Here is a 14,176-nt window from a genome sequence, read left to right on the forward strand (position 1 = left end):
ACATATTTTCTGTGAAGTTTCTGGGGAGAATGATGCTTACAGTTTAGAACCATGGAGCTTTTAAGTGTTTCTGCTTTGTAATGCATTCTGTAACTTCAGAGATTTTTTTTTTTTTTTCCCTAGATGCTAAGGCAGTACTGCACCAAACGTTGTATTCCCAGTAACAGTAGTAAAAGTACAGTGTAACTTGCTTATTACAGTATTCCTGTGCTTCATGCTAGAAAAGGTGTTGTCAAATAGTAAAAAAAGTCTCTTACACGTTGAGATACCTCCATGCATGCAAAAAAACTGCTACTATGTGCAGATCTGAGCTCATCCAAAGGCAAGTTATTGTACCAACATCTAGACAAAGTACGGCTCGTCCTGTACTATATCACCTCTTTGAATGAGCAGATTTTTGATTCTTGATCCCTGGCCAATTCCCACCTAGTCAGTACTATTTTATACAGGATTAGCAGGGGTAAAGTCTTTGTAACTGACTGTGTGGCTCATATTGAAGGCTTCTGATGAGACATTCTTCTGTGTGGAATTATGTGATTGCTGCTGTCTACAAGAAAGGACTTGTAAGGCAAAAAAGCAGAAGAGATGAAGTCCAATCTGTCTACTTGACTTCATGTTAAAAGAAACAAGGAACAGAAGTAGCACGTCCAATGGTTGCATCATCATCTAATTTTAATAAATTTTAAAACCAGCTCAGCTAATTCATGGCAATTCTGAAACCAATACAGTAAGAGTTTTGAGGCCGTATGTACTACATGGTTCTAATAATTCTCTGACTGTAAGATGTTTGGTGCAAGAATGGGTTGTACAAAACCCATCCCAGAGAGATCCCAGCTAGATAGTTCCCAAAGTCCTAGCTATTGGATAGTTTCAGCACATTACTGTCAACTAATAGCAGCGCTACAGCTATTTATAGTCATTTCTGCTTTTTAAAATGCAAAACAAACTGTCGTTCTCACAGCAGGCTCTGTTTTCTAAAATGGTGTCTTACTTTTCATCTACAAGCATTTTAAGATGCTTTCTTGTCTTTCAGTTTTCCCAGTTTTTTAATGATATTTTATTGATATTATGAGTGTATCAGAAGTGGAAGGAACAGCAGTATACCAAGTCAGCAACATGTTGTGAATGAGAACAATAAGTTTCAACCTGCTGCTAATGATTTTATACCAGAAGAAATACATCTATTACCAAATCATTTATGGCTAAATGACGACTAACAGGACCTAAGTGCTGTAGGGTAAGGGAAAGGATTGTACCACTCCAGACATTTACTGCTATTCATCTACCTTGTCTTTTGGGCCCAGAGATTTGGCATTCAGGCTCTACTCTCCATCTAGCCCACTAACACAAGCAGCTTTTGGAAATGAGACTCTTCTAAATCCAAGTCAATGGATGGTCAGCACTCATGCCAAAGCTCCATGCCTTACAAAGGGAGTACATATAATTAGATTGGTGGCAAGATATCAGCCGCTATGATTAGTTTTCAACCACAAAAGCAGAATTACATCTCTGTGTGAGAAGCTGCTTTTCAACAAGTTCAAAGCAGTACATGGATGTTATGTCTGCATTAGCCCTGCAGGCAAAATACTTCTGATCCTTATTGCACAGGTGTTTTTATTTCCATTTTCTATGTTTCCTTTTAGCCTCTCCTGCCCTCCTCCTCCTGGGGTCTGGGCCCTCTGACGCTTCTCCCTCACCCTGGGCCTCCTCCTTGGCCTGTGCCCGCTCTGCCCTTTAGGAAATCTGGTTTCCCTGAGGTGCCGCCATCTTGGGGCTGAGCTCAGCTGGGCCCTGCCATGGGGCCATTGGAGCCACCACAGAGGCCCTGCAGCCCCCGGCCAGCACCTGGGCATGGGCACCCTGTACAGTCCCAAGTGTAGCTGGTTTTATGTGCAAACCAGGAAGTGATCCATACTCATCTGTATGGACTTATCAATTCTGTGACACCAAGAAGTAAAACATAATTCTTTTTCATAGTTCAGTCAGTAGGCATGATTTGGAATTCATAGACAATGAGGATATATTGCAAAACAAGTTGATGTTTTTATATATCCCAGCTACCAGGGTAGAGCTGATTAAGTAGATTTCAGGGATGAGAGGCTTGGATCATGGAATAATTTACTCAGGAACTAGAAAAATCAAGTCAGTATACAAGACGGGAAAAGAACTATCCAAGATGATACTATAATAGATAAATATGTGCAAATTCAACCTTAGCTAATGCCTTTGTGATTACATACATTTTCTTTTCATCTCTCTGTGTATGTAGCATTAGTATGGAACTCCACTTTTTTATTTTATTTTATATCCATCTTAGATTGCAACTGAACAAAAAGCATCAATTCAACCCATCAGCCTAAACTGATGGATTTATTCTGCTTCTTTCCAGAACTCTTTAAAAAAAGACTATTTATCCTTATCTTACATTAAACATCTATGGAGAACCATAAAGCACTTTAGAGAGGCTAAAAAAGGTGGAATTCAATAGCAATGTTTTCTTTTTAATCACTTATTTATTTTATTTTATTTTATTTTATTTTATTTTATTTTATTTTATTTTATTTTATTTTATTATTTTATTTTATTTTATTTTATTTTATTTTATTTTATTTTTACATTCTGTTTTTCACAATTAGGGATGTAGCACTTTCAAAGAACGTATCGAGAAGTTTACGATGTACTGACCAATATCATAGATAGGCATTATCTGAACCTAGATTGCTACCTAAATAACACATTTTAAGTGCAGTTTTAATATTTCAGTTATAAGTGCAGCTTATTAATTTTCTATCTTAAAAATGAAAACAAGATCCAACCACAAAATACCCTCTGATACTTTCAGAGTTGCTTTTGCTCCTTATATCCAATTTGTCTGGAAGAAAAAGCTGTTTTGAAACACAAGCATTTTCTTTTTGCAGGGCCAAATGAAGCGTTCCTTTACAAAGGAAGTTTCAAATTCATTAGCAAGGTAATCTTCTAGATCACTGGGTTTTTATTTATTTATTTATTTATTTGGCTGGAGCTTCCCTTTTTTGTTTGTTTTTTCATTTGTTTTAATAAAAATGTCTTTAAAATCAGTGTACAAAAAAAAAAAAAAATATTAATTTTCAGTATAGAATCAAATGCTAATTCCCGAACTAAAAGATAATAGAGGCATTCAGGCACATACATTCTTAAATCATTTGGTAGACAATGGAGCTAACGAGGCTTGGTTTCCTGTGATTTTGTCAAATGTCCCCTGTGTATTCCTCACTTCAGCAATCCCCGAACCTAAAAATATTTTCTGTGATCTTCCCTCTACAAAATTTCATTGCCTTCTCAATACTATCTCTTTCCATAGTTACTCAAGGTCTAAGCATATTTCCTAAATACTTCCCACACTTACCTTGGCTTTCCCCCAGGTTCCCAGAGCCCCACCATCATGACTCCTACTTTAACTACTGCCTAAGCAAGAATGATAACATGCACACAGAGCTACTGACATATTGATTAACTGAGTAGCTACTGTCCAAATAAGTAGTGGCTGAGTTGTCTTCCCAGCAGTGGAGGTGTCCAGAGAATCCCTTTTTACAAGTCAGTGATGATTTTTACTAAATTTAGAGGATCTGAATATTTCTGGGACCTTTTTCTGCTGTCAAATAGGGTAATAATAACCAAAATGATTTTTGAAAGCAGAACTGAGATAACAATAACATGAGCCTTGTTTTCCTAGGAAACCAGGGGGGGAAAAGCAAATTTGGTCTTACCAAATTGCAATAATTTTCAATAATGGAATGGTAACCTAGCATGCATTTGTTCTTCGATGCTGCCTGTTGCACTTCTAGGGCAGTTGAAAAGCTGAGGGAAAATAAGATAATGGAGTCTCTGGTCGCTAAAAATGGGCTAAAATATAGGGAAGGAATAGCTCGTCCTATTCCTCCTGTCCACCCTTCTTTGATCCCAAGGCTAATCACAGCTAAAAATTAACCTTGGTATTTGTAAGGGACTCTGAAAAACTTGGAACTGCCTAGAGCAGCTGCATTTAGAGGACCAAGAATGGTCTTAGTGATTTCTCTCAGCTGCCCCACAGTGCCACATGTCTGAGATAACTTGTTCAGTGATATCCTCTCACAACATTTTCAAGGAGTGGTATTACTATACCAGCTCCAGAATCCTGGAGCTCTGCCTTATGCTTAAAAATTCAGTCACTTATGGTAGATTACAGCAATGGCTCTCATCTCCAGAATGCATTGCTTTCTTTTACTGTTGTCCTTCATGAAAAAGAAAACATTGGAATAATACATAGAGATTTCTGTTATCTTTAGGTCAGTTAGAATAATCACAAATCTTGTACAAATGCTTTTTCTCCTTCCTTCTCTTTTCTTTTTTTTTTCAGTAATACGACATCTTTTAAGCTAAACAATACATCATTTGAAGAAATGACAATATTTCACTTATATGGCTCCCATTCTGATTTGGGATTTACTGCATAAAAAATCCAGAAAAAGAAAGAATTTCTAGAAGCAATATTCTAACAGAAAACACAGAAGAAAACAGAGGCATAACAAAGTTTATGATAACAACTGTAAATAATATTTCCAACTTCAGCTATATTATATTTACTTTACACATAGGTTCATGAAAACAACTCAGATATACAAGCCACATATAGAGGGACTACTTAAGAACATTTCAAATTAAGGGAGGAACATCTTCATTATCTTCAAAATCAATATAATTCTTCTTAGTCTCTGAAATCTTCTCTGCTTGTAGCCTAATAGGTCCCTGTCCAATTCGTTCCTTTTCTTGGATTATTTTTGTCACATCAGGGAATGAATATTTACTAGGATCAACTTCTAATTTCTCAACTTGTCCACTCCTGAAAGAAGAAGAAAGCAAATGAAAAAAAAAAAAAATCATTTCAGTGTCAAATACCACAATTCAGGGACACTGTTTATAAACCTGTTGACTTCTAAGTGAGACTTGGTACTAAATTTATTTATTTATTTCACTTTTTTTTTTTTTAAATTCATTTACAATTTACAATTAAATGAAGATTGAGTTCTTGTTATTTGTAATAACATATTTGCTTATATCAGCTTATATCACCTAACTCATGTTTTGTCAATATGAATCCTAACCATGTTTGTATTATGAAAAGGAAAAAAAAAAAAAAAAAAAAAAGATATATAAGAAATGTCTGGGGTATAACAGAATTTCCAGATTCATTCACTATTAAAGTAATTCTTTTAGATCACATTTAGAAATGTGTACAATCCATGCATTAAGGCAACCAAGCAATGACATGATGATCAAAGATTTGAAATACTCCTATAATTTCTGTCTTGCAGCATTGGAAGGCTGGTTTTTGTTTGTTTATTTTTTTTTATACTAAAGGAACTAAATACTTAACTGGAAAAAATCTAGCCTGTTTTCAAGTAATTTGTAACAGTTTACAGCAAAAAAAAAAAGGCAAAATGGAAATGTAATTGTTCAATGATGTTCTAATTTCTGCATATTCCAACATGATTTTTACATTTTTGAACAAATTTTCCTTTTATACTGAATGGTACTTTGGGTCTAAGTTCCAAGCTCAGCATTACAGATGACAGTACATCAGTCTTCAAAGATGTGAGAAAACTGCCTGCTTACCCAGGAGATCAGAAAGACTTATTAGGACTAGAACAAAGGAAAAAGTAATAAAGCCACTGGATGAAAGAATGCATTGTTTTGATGACAATGTAGGTAATGAAAATATGTAAATAATATGTAAATAATACATTAGATGATTTTAAACTGAAAATACACCATTTTTACTTGTTAAAAGTACAGCTCATTTTGCCAATGAGCTGCCAAAGCCTGTTTCACCATCAAGGCTCCTGAGGGGCCTGAGCAGACATCCCAGTTCACTTTGTGTAAGATGTCTGTACGTGTAGAGGAGAGGTGCAGAGGGATTCATGGCAGGTTTCTTCCTCTCCTCTGCCGAGGAAAGCAATAACAGAAGAGGTGTTAGTCAGCTTACCCACTTCTTTCAGCCTTATGCCTCTAGGTTTTTCTTGGGAGTTTCTTAGGAATTATTTGCTCATTTTCCTGAGCTCATTTTCTGCTGCCTTAAGAATCCAAAAAAAAATTTCCCTGCAAGTGGCACAATCAAAAACTACTCAGAAGATAATTTTATGGATAATGAGGGATCATACAAGAAAACTTTTATTTCTTCACCTGGAATGTTCTTCACTTTATAAGCCTAGATCTTTAATGATATTACACATTTTTTTTGAAACAAAAGTGAATGTGCTGTGTGGCAACACTTCAGAAAATGTTCATCCCCAAGAGGTAAGAAACATTTTTATCTCCTTTGTGATTTGTGAAATGTGCTGTGACCTTGAGTGATTCTATTTGTAGCCACTGGGGAGATTCCAAAAAGAGCACCACCTGTCCAGAATCCTAATCTAATTGCTAATGACTAATCACTGATTCGAAGTACCTCAGAAAAAGCTAAAAATCATAAGTATGAAAATTAATTAACCTCAGCATGTGCTTTGTTCAAATAGTAGAAAAGGTTTTCCTTGATTTGATGTATTTTAATTAGTAGTGGTAATTTACATTTGTTCAACAGCTCTAAAATTGTACAAATTGCTAGTCATGAAAATATAGTAAATTCTACAGAGTTTGAATAATTTATTGCTTAGTAGCAGAATAAACTTCAATACACTAACTAATTAACAGTGAGTGTCATAATTAACTGTCCACATCAGCAAGCTATGAAGGGATTATAAACATCAGTCATTCTCAAAAATTAATCAGCACATGCTATCTACAAGTATCTATTAGCAATGAACAATAGGGAAAATAGAATCAAGTACAGATGATTTTTTTCTTTCCAAAAACGAAGTAGATTTTTACGTACTTAAATATGCATGGTGCAATATTCTATATTTATTCAGTAAACCTCATGGTACTATCTCAACTACTATGATACATGTATTTGGCAGGTGACAAGACAGTTGTGATAGTCAGTGCAGCTAGCATGCATTAATCTCCTGTGAATATGCTCTTCTGATCATGTAATCTGTGCAAAAAGAGCTGAGTATTGATGATGTCAAGACTAACTACCTAAAATTGTTGGAAGAAAAATTAGTTTTGGAAGAAAATTAGAAAATTAGAGAAGAAATAATAAGAAGAAAATTAGAGTTTTAGGTCACCTAAAGATTTTTTTCCCTGTAAATCTACTTAGAGGAATAAAAATAATCTTGTTGCTAATGTGGTTCCATGAGCAATAGTAAAACAATAGTGATGAAGACAATAATATTGCTTGCAGGACCAACTACAGCACATCTGGAAACCCCAATAATTGCAAATTATTTCAAATTCAGGTAAAATAAATAAATAAATAAGTTCACTGTGTTGGGCATTGCTACCTGCTGCTGAGCAGTCTCTACTCAGGCGAAAATTATGATGTAAAGATTAAATGACTATACAAAATAGATAATATTGAATTAAATGTTGTTTTGTTTTGTTTTTAAAAAAAAAAAACTATTATTTTTTTCTGACATTCCTTTCCCTTAGAAAGGCTATTCCTATCTCTACATAGTTCAACAATGTTTTAAAAAAAGAAAATAATAAAGAGTTCACTATAAAAAAAATGATAGTCAGTCCTTCAATTTTGCATAACTATAGCAGCCTGCTGAACAATCTGGTGTGTGACAGAACACTTATCTGATAATTTGATATTTTTTTATAATTTACACTTTTGTTCACACAGTTCTTAATCCCCATATTTGATATTTTAATGGTTTGACAGTTACATTTCCTTGTTTCAACTTCTGAATTTCGATAAAAGTTTAGATTGCCAAACATTTCTCATACTTCTTATCCAGAAAATGCACTTTCTAACATTCTGACATGATTGAGTTTCCTTTTTGGCATCAGCATGTCCAAAGATATTTACAAGGTATGAGCAACAGCTTTGAAGAGCCACTTTTTCCAGTCTTCTAGCTCCAGGTCTTCATGAGAATGCAATTCAATCCATACTATAACCTTAACTGGGATAAAAAGTGTTTTATTTTGTTTGTATTTTGTTTGTTTGTTTGTTTGTTTGTTTGTTTGTTTTGTCTGTTTGTGTTGTTTTTTGTTTTTGTTTTTGTTTTTGTTTTTAAATATTGCTTTGTCATACCTGATCTATATTCTGTTTAAAAAGTCAATTGAACTCCTGTAATTCTTCCTATTCCAGACAACATAACTTGAAGTGAGAGCAAGAATTCTCAATATCTACATAAAAGCTATCAAACTATGTAGCCTGAAAAGATTATATCTGCAAATCTATTCAACTCTAAATTTGTGATCTACTCCTAGGTCTCTGTAGATGGCACACATGACATCTTGGTAGAACTGATACCTGATTTGCTATGTGTGATCTTTTCATACATATATTCATCTCTTATGCAAGCCAGACCAGAGCTGCACTTACCTATCTCTTAGCTAAAATATTTGTTCTTGGTTTAGGAGCAGAAATGATAGTGAATTTGGGTTTTGAAAAAACACATAAATCCTCTTGCAATTCCTTCAGGTTAGTTTGTCTATAGATCCATTCAACTTCAGGCCTCATCTTACCTCACATTCCCAGACTGGAAATTAATTTTGTTTTACTGTATTTCTCTTTGCAACATGAATTTCTTTCCTTTCCAAGTTGTCACACCTTTATGTCTCTCTGTGAACTTTAGAAATTTATTGTGAGAGATCTTCAGCCATTAAGTCTGTGGAAAGGAGAGGGGTATTCCCACATGGTGCAAGGATTCTTTCAAGGATTCAAATTAAGACTCCTTACTTATGATAACGTTTGCTAGAAAAAGGGTGGAATTAAAATACAATGCAGTGATTTAAAATATCCAAGATCTCTTGGCCTATAGTTCAACAAAACTTAGAAACATTTTATGTATCTGATGTATCTGCCAACAAGTCAAATTTGTCTGGCATTAGATAACCTGTTCAAAAGCATTTATGAGTGCACTAGCAAATAGTGATGGATACTCCAGCAGCATATGTTTTTCTTTTGTTTTTCCTCTCAAGAATCCAGATGAGAAAAAAAAATAATACTTAGTTAACCAGTGCAATAGTGCAATTGTACTTAGCTAAAAGGTACTAGGATTTGCAATGTTTGAACTAGTTAGGTAGAAAAGGTAACCTTTACTTTACATTCCTTATTTCATTGTGAACAATATATTTGATATTTTAATGTTTGAATTTGTTGATTTGTTTTTAATTCTATGTTGTGAAGTATTATAGAATTTGATGCTCCATTCCTTCGCCTCTTTAAATGGACCTATTCTCTAGCTGTATTTCTCTACTTCTGTACATAAAGAACTACAGTACAAATCAAAGAATAGGGAATCTTCCATGTATTCCTCCATCCTTTACTGGAAGATTTCAGGTATGTGTATATTAACATTTAGAGACATTTTGAGTTTTCTTTTCTTTCATTTTATTTTATTTTTTTCTTTTACAATGACATAGGAGGAACAGTCTCAAGCTGAAGGTATGTTACTTTTGTAACTGTTACTCTTAAAAATTATAGTATGACTTTATTTCTACCTATATATATACTTCATTTATTCAATTGCGAAAAACGCAACTTCTGTACCTCATAGATGAATGAGGTCAATTACAGTAAAGACTGACATACTCAGCTACTATATTAATAAATATTTTGGATGCATAATAAATAAATATGTCAAATTCCTGCTATGGAAACTTATCTCTTTGAAGGTTTGAAGTATAGTTTTGTATACAATCACAGAAGAAATTTCTCCTATGTGGCAGAAGTAATAATAGTATCATCATGCTATCTAGCTAACAAGTTAAGAGATTTAAAGCACTATACTGCAGTGTAGAAGATTGTCTGACAGAATTTAGCTAAGACATCTGTAGCTGTCAAGTGTAATCACTGTAATGAATGTTCTTCTGTAATCTAAGAGAACTATTCAGCAAATTTTTAACATCTGGCTAGTCAGCAATTTTTCAACCAGAGGTCAAAACTTACTATTTGTAGTAAGAGCTGTAATTCAGAATGCTTCTTTCCTACTTCTGTTTTTGCAATACATATTCCGGTAATATATTAACAGTAAAATTTGTATTTTTCCTTCAAAATCTTCAGTAAGCATTTTCATAATTACTCAAAGCTGTACAAAATCAAACACAACTTCTTAAACTTTTATTATGCCATGGGGTACCTTTAGTTCATCAATTGGCAGGGAAGGGGCAACTCCCCATTATGGCTATTTAATCACCTACTGTGTAGCCAAAACTAAATACACTCAGAGAGCTCTAAGTACATATGTATTCTTAACCCTGTAGTTGCTAGCTCTTTTGCTGTTTGGCAGAATCTGGAAGAGAGATAACATCAGGTTACAGAAGGAAGATCTAGTTTTATCCCGCAGAAAAGTTCAGACATTTCTTTTAACTGATTTCTTTTAATGTTTCTAAGGCTTTAGCTGTGCTTCTGCTGGAAAGAACCATCACTTTTGCGCCATTTGGCTTGGACCTTTTAAAGAAAAATTATGGAAATATTCAGTAATTAAGAAGATGCACTGCTGCCTAAAGTAAGGGTGCAGTGGTTGTGGCTCATTAGGAATCTTAACAAAGTTTTGCAGTCACCCTATTGTCTTCTCATTAGTCAGGCCACTCAAGAAAAGACACAACTGATCCTTATTAAAATTACAAAATAAAAAGCAGAAATAATGACATCAGTAACTCTTGTGGTGCCATTTGAACAATGTCCCAAATATTGAGAGCAAGAAGAACAGTTGTGATCAATAATGCTAATTTTTACTAACTACTTAGCCTTTCCATCAACATGTTATCACAATGAAAACACACAAGGAAACAAATATAACAATTAAAATACAAACAGGTAAGATGCTTAACAAACTTTGCTGTTACCATATCTCATAATGGTGTGAACATTGCTGCCTATAACAAGAGGAAAGGCAAAATAATTTAACACATATTGTGGCATCACTTAGTAAGTCCAAGTGGCTATGAGCCTGTCTGACTACCATAATGGCTAGCAACACTCGGTAAGAGGAAAAACAAAAAACAGTGCAGCCCTGATATTTACTTCTTACTGGCAGTCACTAACTGAAAGAGTTTAAGAGCTGGAGTTTACATCACATGTAACAGGATGGAGCTATGTTATAAAACCTTGAAGAACTGCTTTTTGAAACTACTTATTGGTGCAGTAGCTCAATATGTATACTGTATCACTGTGCAAATACATTCATGAGGTGTTCAAAATCATTGCTTTCTAAATGGTTTTGGGACCTAAACTATGTAGCAAGGAGCTCTGCAGAGGCAATTCTCAGTAGGTGGTTTGGTTTTAGTGTATACTAGATCAATATCTGAATGAGCTGATGAAACAGAACCGATCTGCGGAAATAAGTGCTTTTTTGGCTCTGCCATTGGAGCAGATCACTTTATAAACAGCACCAGACAGGCCATTAGTCTAAAGCTTTCATACATAGTTTTACTCTATACAAATCAATATTTTCATACTTTCCACAATAAGATACTCAATAAAAAACATATATTCTGACAAGTGAATAACTAATGTATCAAATAATTAAATAAATAAATAATGCTAATGTGAAATAAAAAAGGAATTACCTTCTTGCATTTTTTTGCATTGTGTCAGAAGGTTTGATTGAAGTTGATAATTTTTGCTTAGCCAGGATTATTTCTTTAGCCTAAAATACAAATATACAGAAAAATAAGTCCCACAAAAGTTATTTATGCTAAAAAGCATCTAAATAATCTATCCAAAAAAAATTAAGAAGGTGTAAATAATTTTTTTCATGTGACTTTTATGTGATTTTAACACTCTTCACTCAGTGTGAAACATGCATAAAGCCCTTTTAACCAAATGATCTGAATGGAATTATATTCAATTATATATATGAGTTTATATATCTTTAAATATTTAAATATATACATATATATATGTATGTGCTGTATTTTTTTAGTACAATGCTAATAATGCACATTACTGATTTTCTCTGTAGCTAATGAACTTGTTCATGATGTGTCTCCTTGTATTTCCGTCTGTGTCCATGTGCTAGTTCAGATATTTTTATTAAAGAATCTGCTGCCCTCTGGACTTCTCATTCTTTTTAAAAGGGACAAATGTCCACAAACTCCCTCAGCAACTTTGCTGAAAACAGAATCTCAAGATTGAAGACAAGGTAAATTCCCTTTCTCAAGGAAAATACCATTTTTTGGAGGACATATATGTTATTTCTTATGGCAAAAGAAATTCCTCATTCCCTATTTAGCGACATCAAGGGAGAGGGACCCCTTAATGTTTGAAAGGAAGGAGATGAACAGGAACTATGACAAAGAGTATCAAGTATTTTCTAGTGACATTGGTTTGAAAACATGCTGTTCCAAACCTGCTCTAAAATGTTCAAGAAATAAGACAGATCTCATGGCTTTTATCATTCATTTCTGAAATGCATTGTCAAAGGGCTGATCCTTTCTGACTCTATGTATCCTTTAGTGAAGAAAAGTCTTTTTCTTTGAACTTTCCCTCTTCTCAGTAGGCTGTACAGTGTTCTGTTCTTCAGTAACTCATTTTGTTGATCCATCTGAAGCTAAGGTTCCTTGCTTTGCCCTCAGAGCACATCATCAAGGATGGTGAGGAAAATTGCTGATTCTGCAATCAACAGAAATGTCTCCTTGATGGGTTGTGATTCTGTCAAGGGGCTTTCAAATTAGGGAAGGGTTAGGAATTGTGTACTGGAGCATCTATTATTGTCAAATATCATTTGACTCAAAAGCTCCTTTGCTCAAAAGACATCCTCCTACCTCTGTTCAAGAAAAATCTTAAGTGATATTCTCTTTTTTCTTGTTTTTGAAACAATGTGTAACAATGACACATGAGCTTCACCAGGACAGTGATTGCATATTGATCTCTCAGAGATGCCAATCAAGTTAGGACAAATGATCTGGAAAATGGAACAGCCACTGCTTCAGCTGTGGACAAATATAAGACTTTGGGCTCAGTAGCAAGTTCATTGAATGAAATTTAAACTCTATAATATACAGGAAGAGGCACTAATTGAATATAACAAAGCTTTCTGCTAGTAATTCTATGAACCTATTGCTAGTATTTAGTGTAATCAGAAATCAGAAAAGAAAGGAACAGAGAAGCACAGACAGCAGAGAAGTCTAGAAAATGATGTGTTAAATAGAATCTGGAATATATTTGAGAAAACAGATGGAATTTGTGAAAACAATATTTTTAAGCTGAGTCATCTTTTCAGCCTACAATTTATTCCTGCCATGGCTTTCTTCTTCTGCACCATGAATTCCACTGAGTAACAGAGTTTCCCTGAAACACATTTATTTTGAAGGAAAAAAAGATTTCTGGGGTTTCACAGCTGTATGTCTCCATATGCCTTTGACAGTAATGAAATATTACTGCATTTGCCACACCTAGAAAAGTGAGAATTTTATAATGAAATTCCATCAAATAACCCTTACACTGACATGCATAATGTATACCCCTCTATTTTTAAATTAATTAAGGAATCTAACTCTCATTGATCTTTAAGTTTCTAAATGATTTCGAAGACCCAGGCTATAAAAAGCTGTCAGAATTAATTTTTTACTGCTTATATAATAAAGGATTAATCAAAAAGTCAAAATTTTCTTCTCTGATTCACTAAAATAAGGAAAGTCAACTATTAAAACATGACACAGAATGTCTCAGAACCCTAAATAAAAACTGTTTGGTAATAACACTGGTTTTGATGCTGTTTCTCAGACAGTAATTAACATGCTACTGGTGTAATCTATGGATGGCGTTTTGCAAAATCACTGATTTAATATGCCAATTTTGGTCAAAGCCAATAAAGAAACATTCAGTTTTTTACTTTCCTGCATCATCTGCAAAGATGACACTGCCAGAGCATAGAGGCTGAAAGGTTGAAAAGCTTCATGTCACAAATATTTTTCCCAGAAAATGAAGCATTACAATGTACTTGCTATCAACCCCTTACTCATACAAAATCTCTGTACAGACGATTAAGGTTATTACAGTATAAGCACCACACTTGAAAAGTGTCACAATTCACTGAATGTTGTGTCCTTCAAATTTGTTTTGATGACCTTCCAAATCTGTTGGTAGACAGTGCCTTAGAAAGAC

General features: G+C 34.1%; 1 protein-coding gene across 1 annotated transcript in view; it reads right to left on the minus strand.

Annotated features, from left to right (window-relative positions):
• Positions 1 to 4,671: 4,671 nt before the first annotated feature.
• Positions 4,672 to 14,176, minus strand: part of DNAAF11 (dynein axonemal assembly factor 11) — a gene marked incomplete at both ends in the record, with an annotated part of 30,002 nt that continues 20,497 nt past the window's right edge. Inside the window, 2 exons of the mRNA XM_084281698.1 lie at positions 4,672 to 4,855; positions 11,638 to 11,717. Coding sequence (XP_084137824.1) covers positions 4,672 to 4,855; positions 11,638 to 11,717 — 264 coding nt within the window. The remainder of the gene's footprint in view (positions 4,856 to 11,637; positions 11,718 to 14,176) is intronic.

Source organism: Netta rufina (assembly GCF_964035555.1).
Source record: "Netta rufina genome assembly, chromosome: 2".
Lineage (NCBI taxonomy): Eukaryota > Metazoa > Chordata > Aves > Anseriformes > Anatidae > Netta > Netta rufina.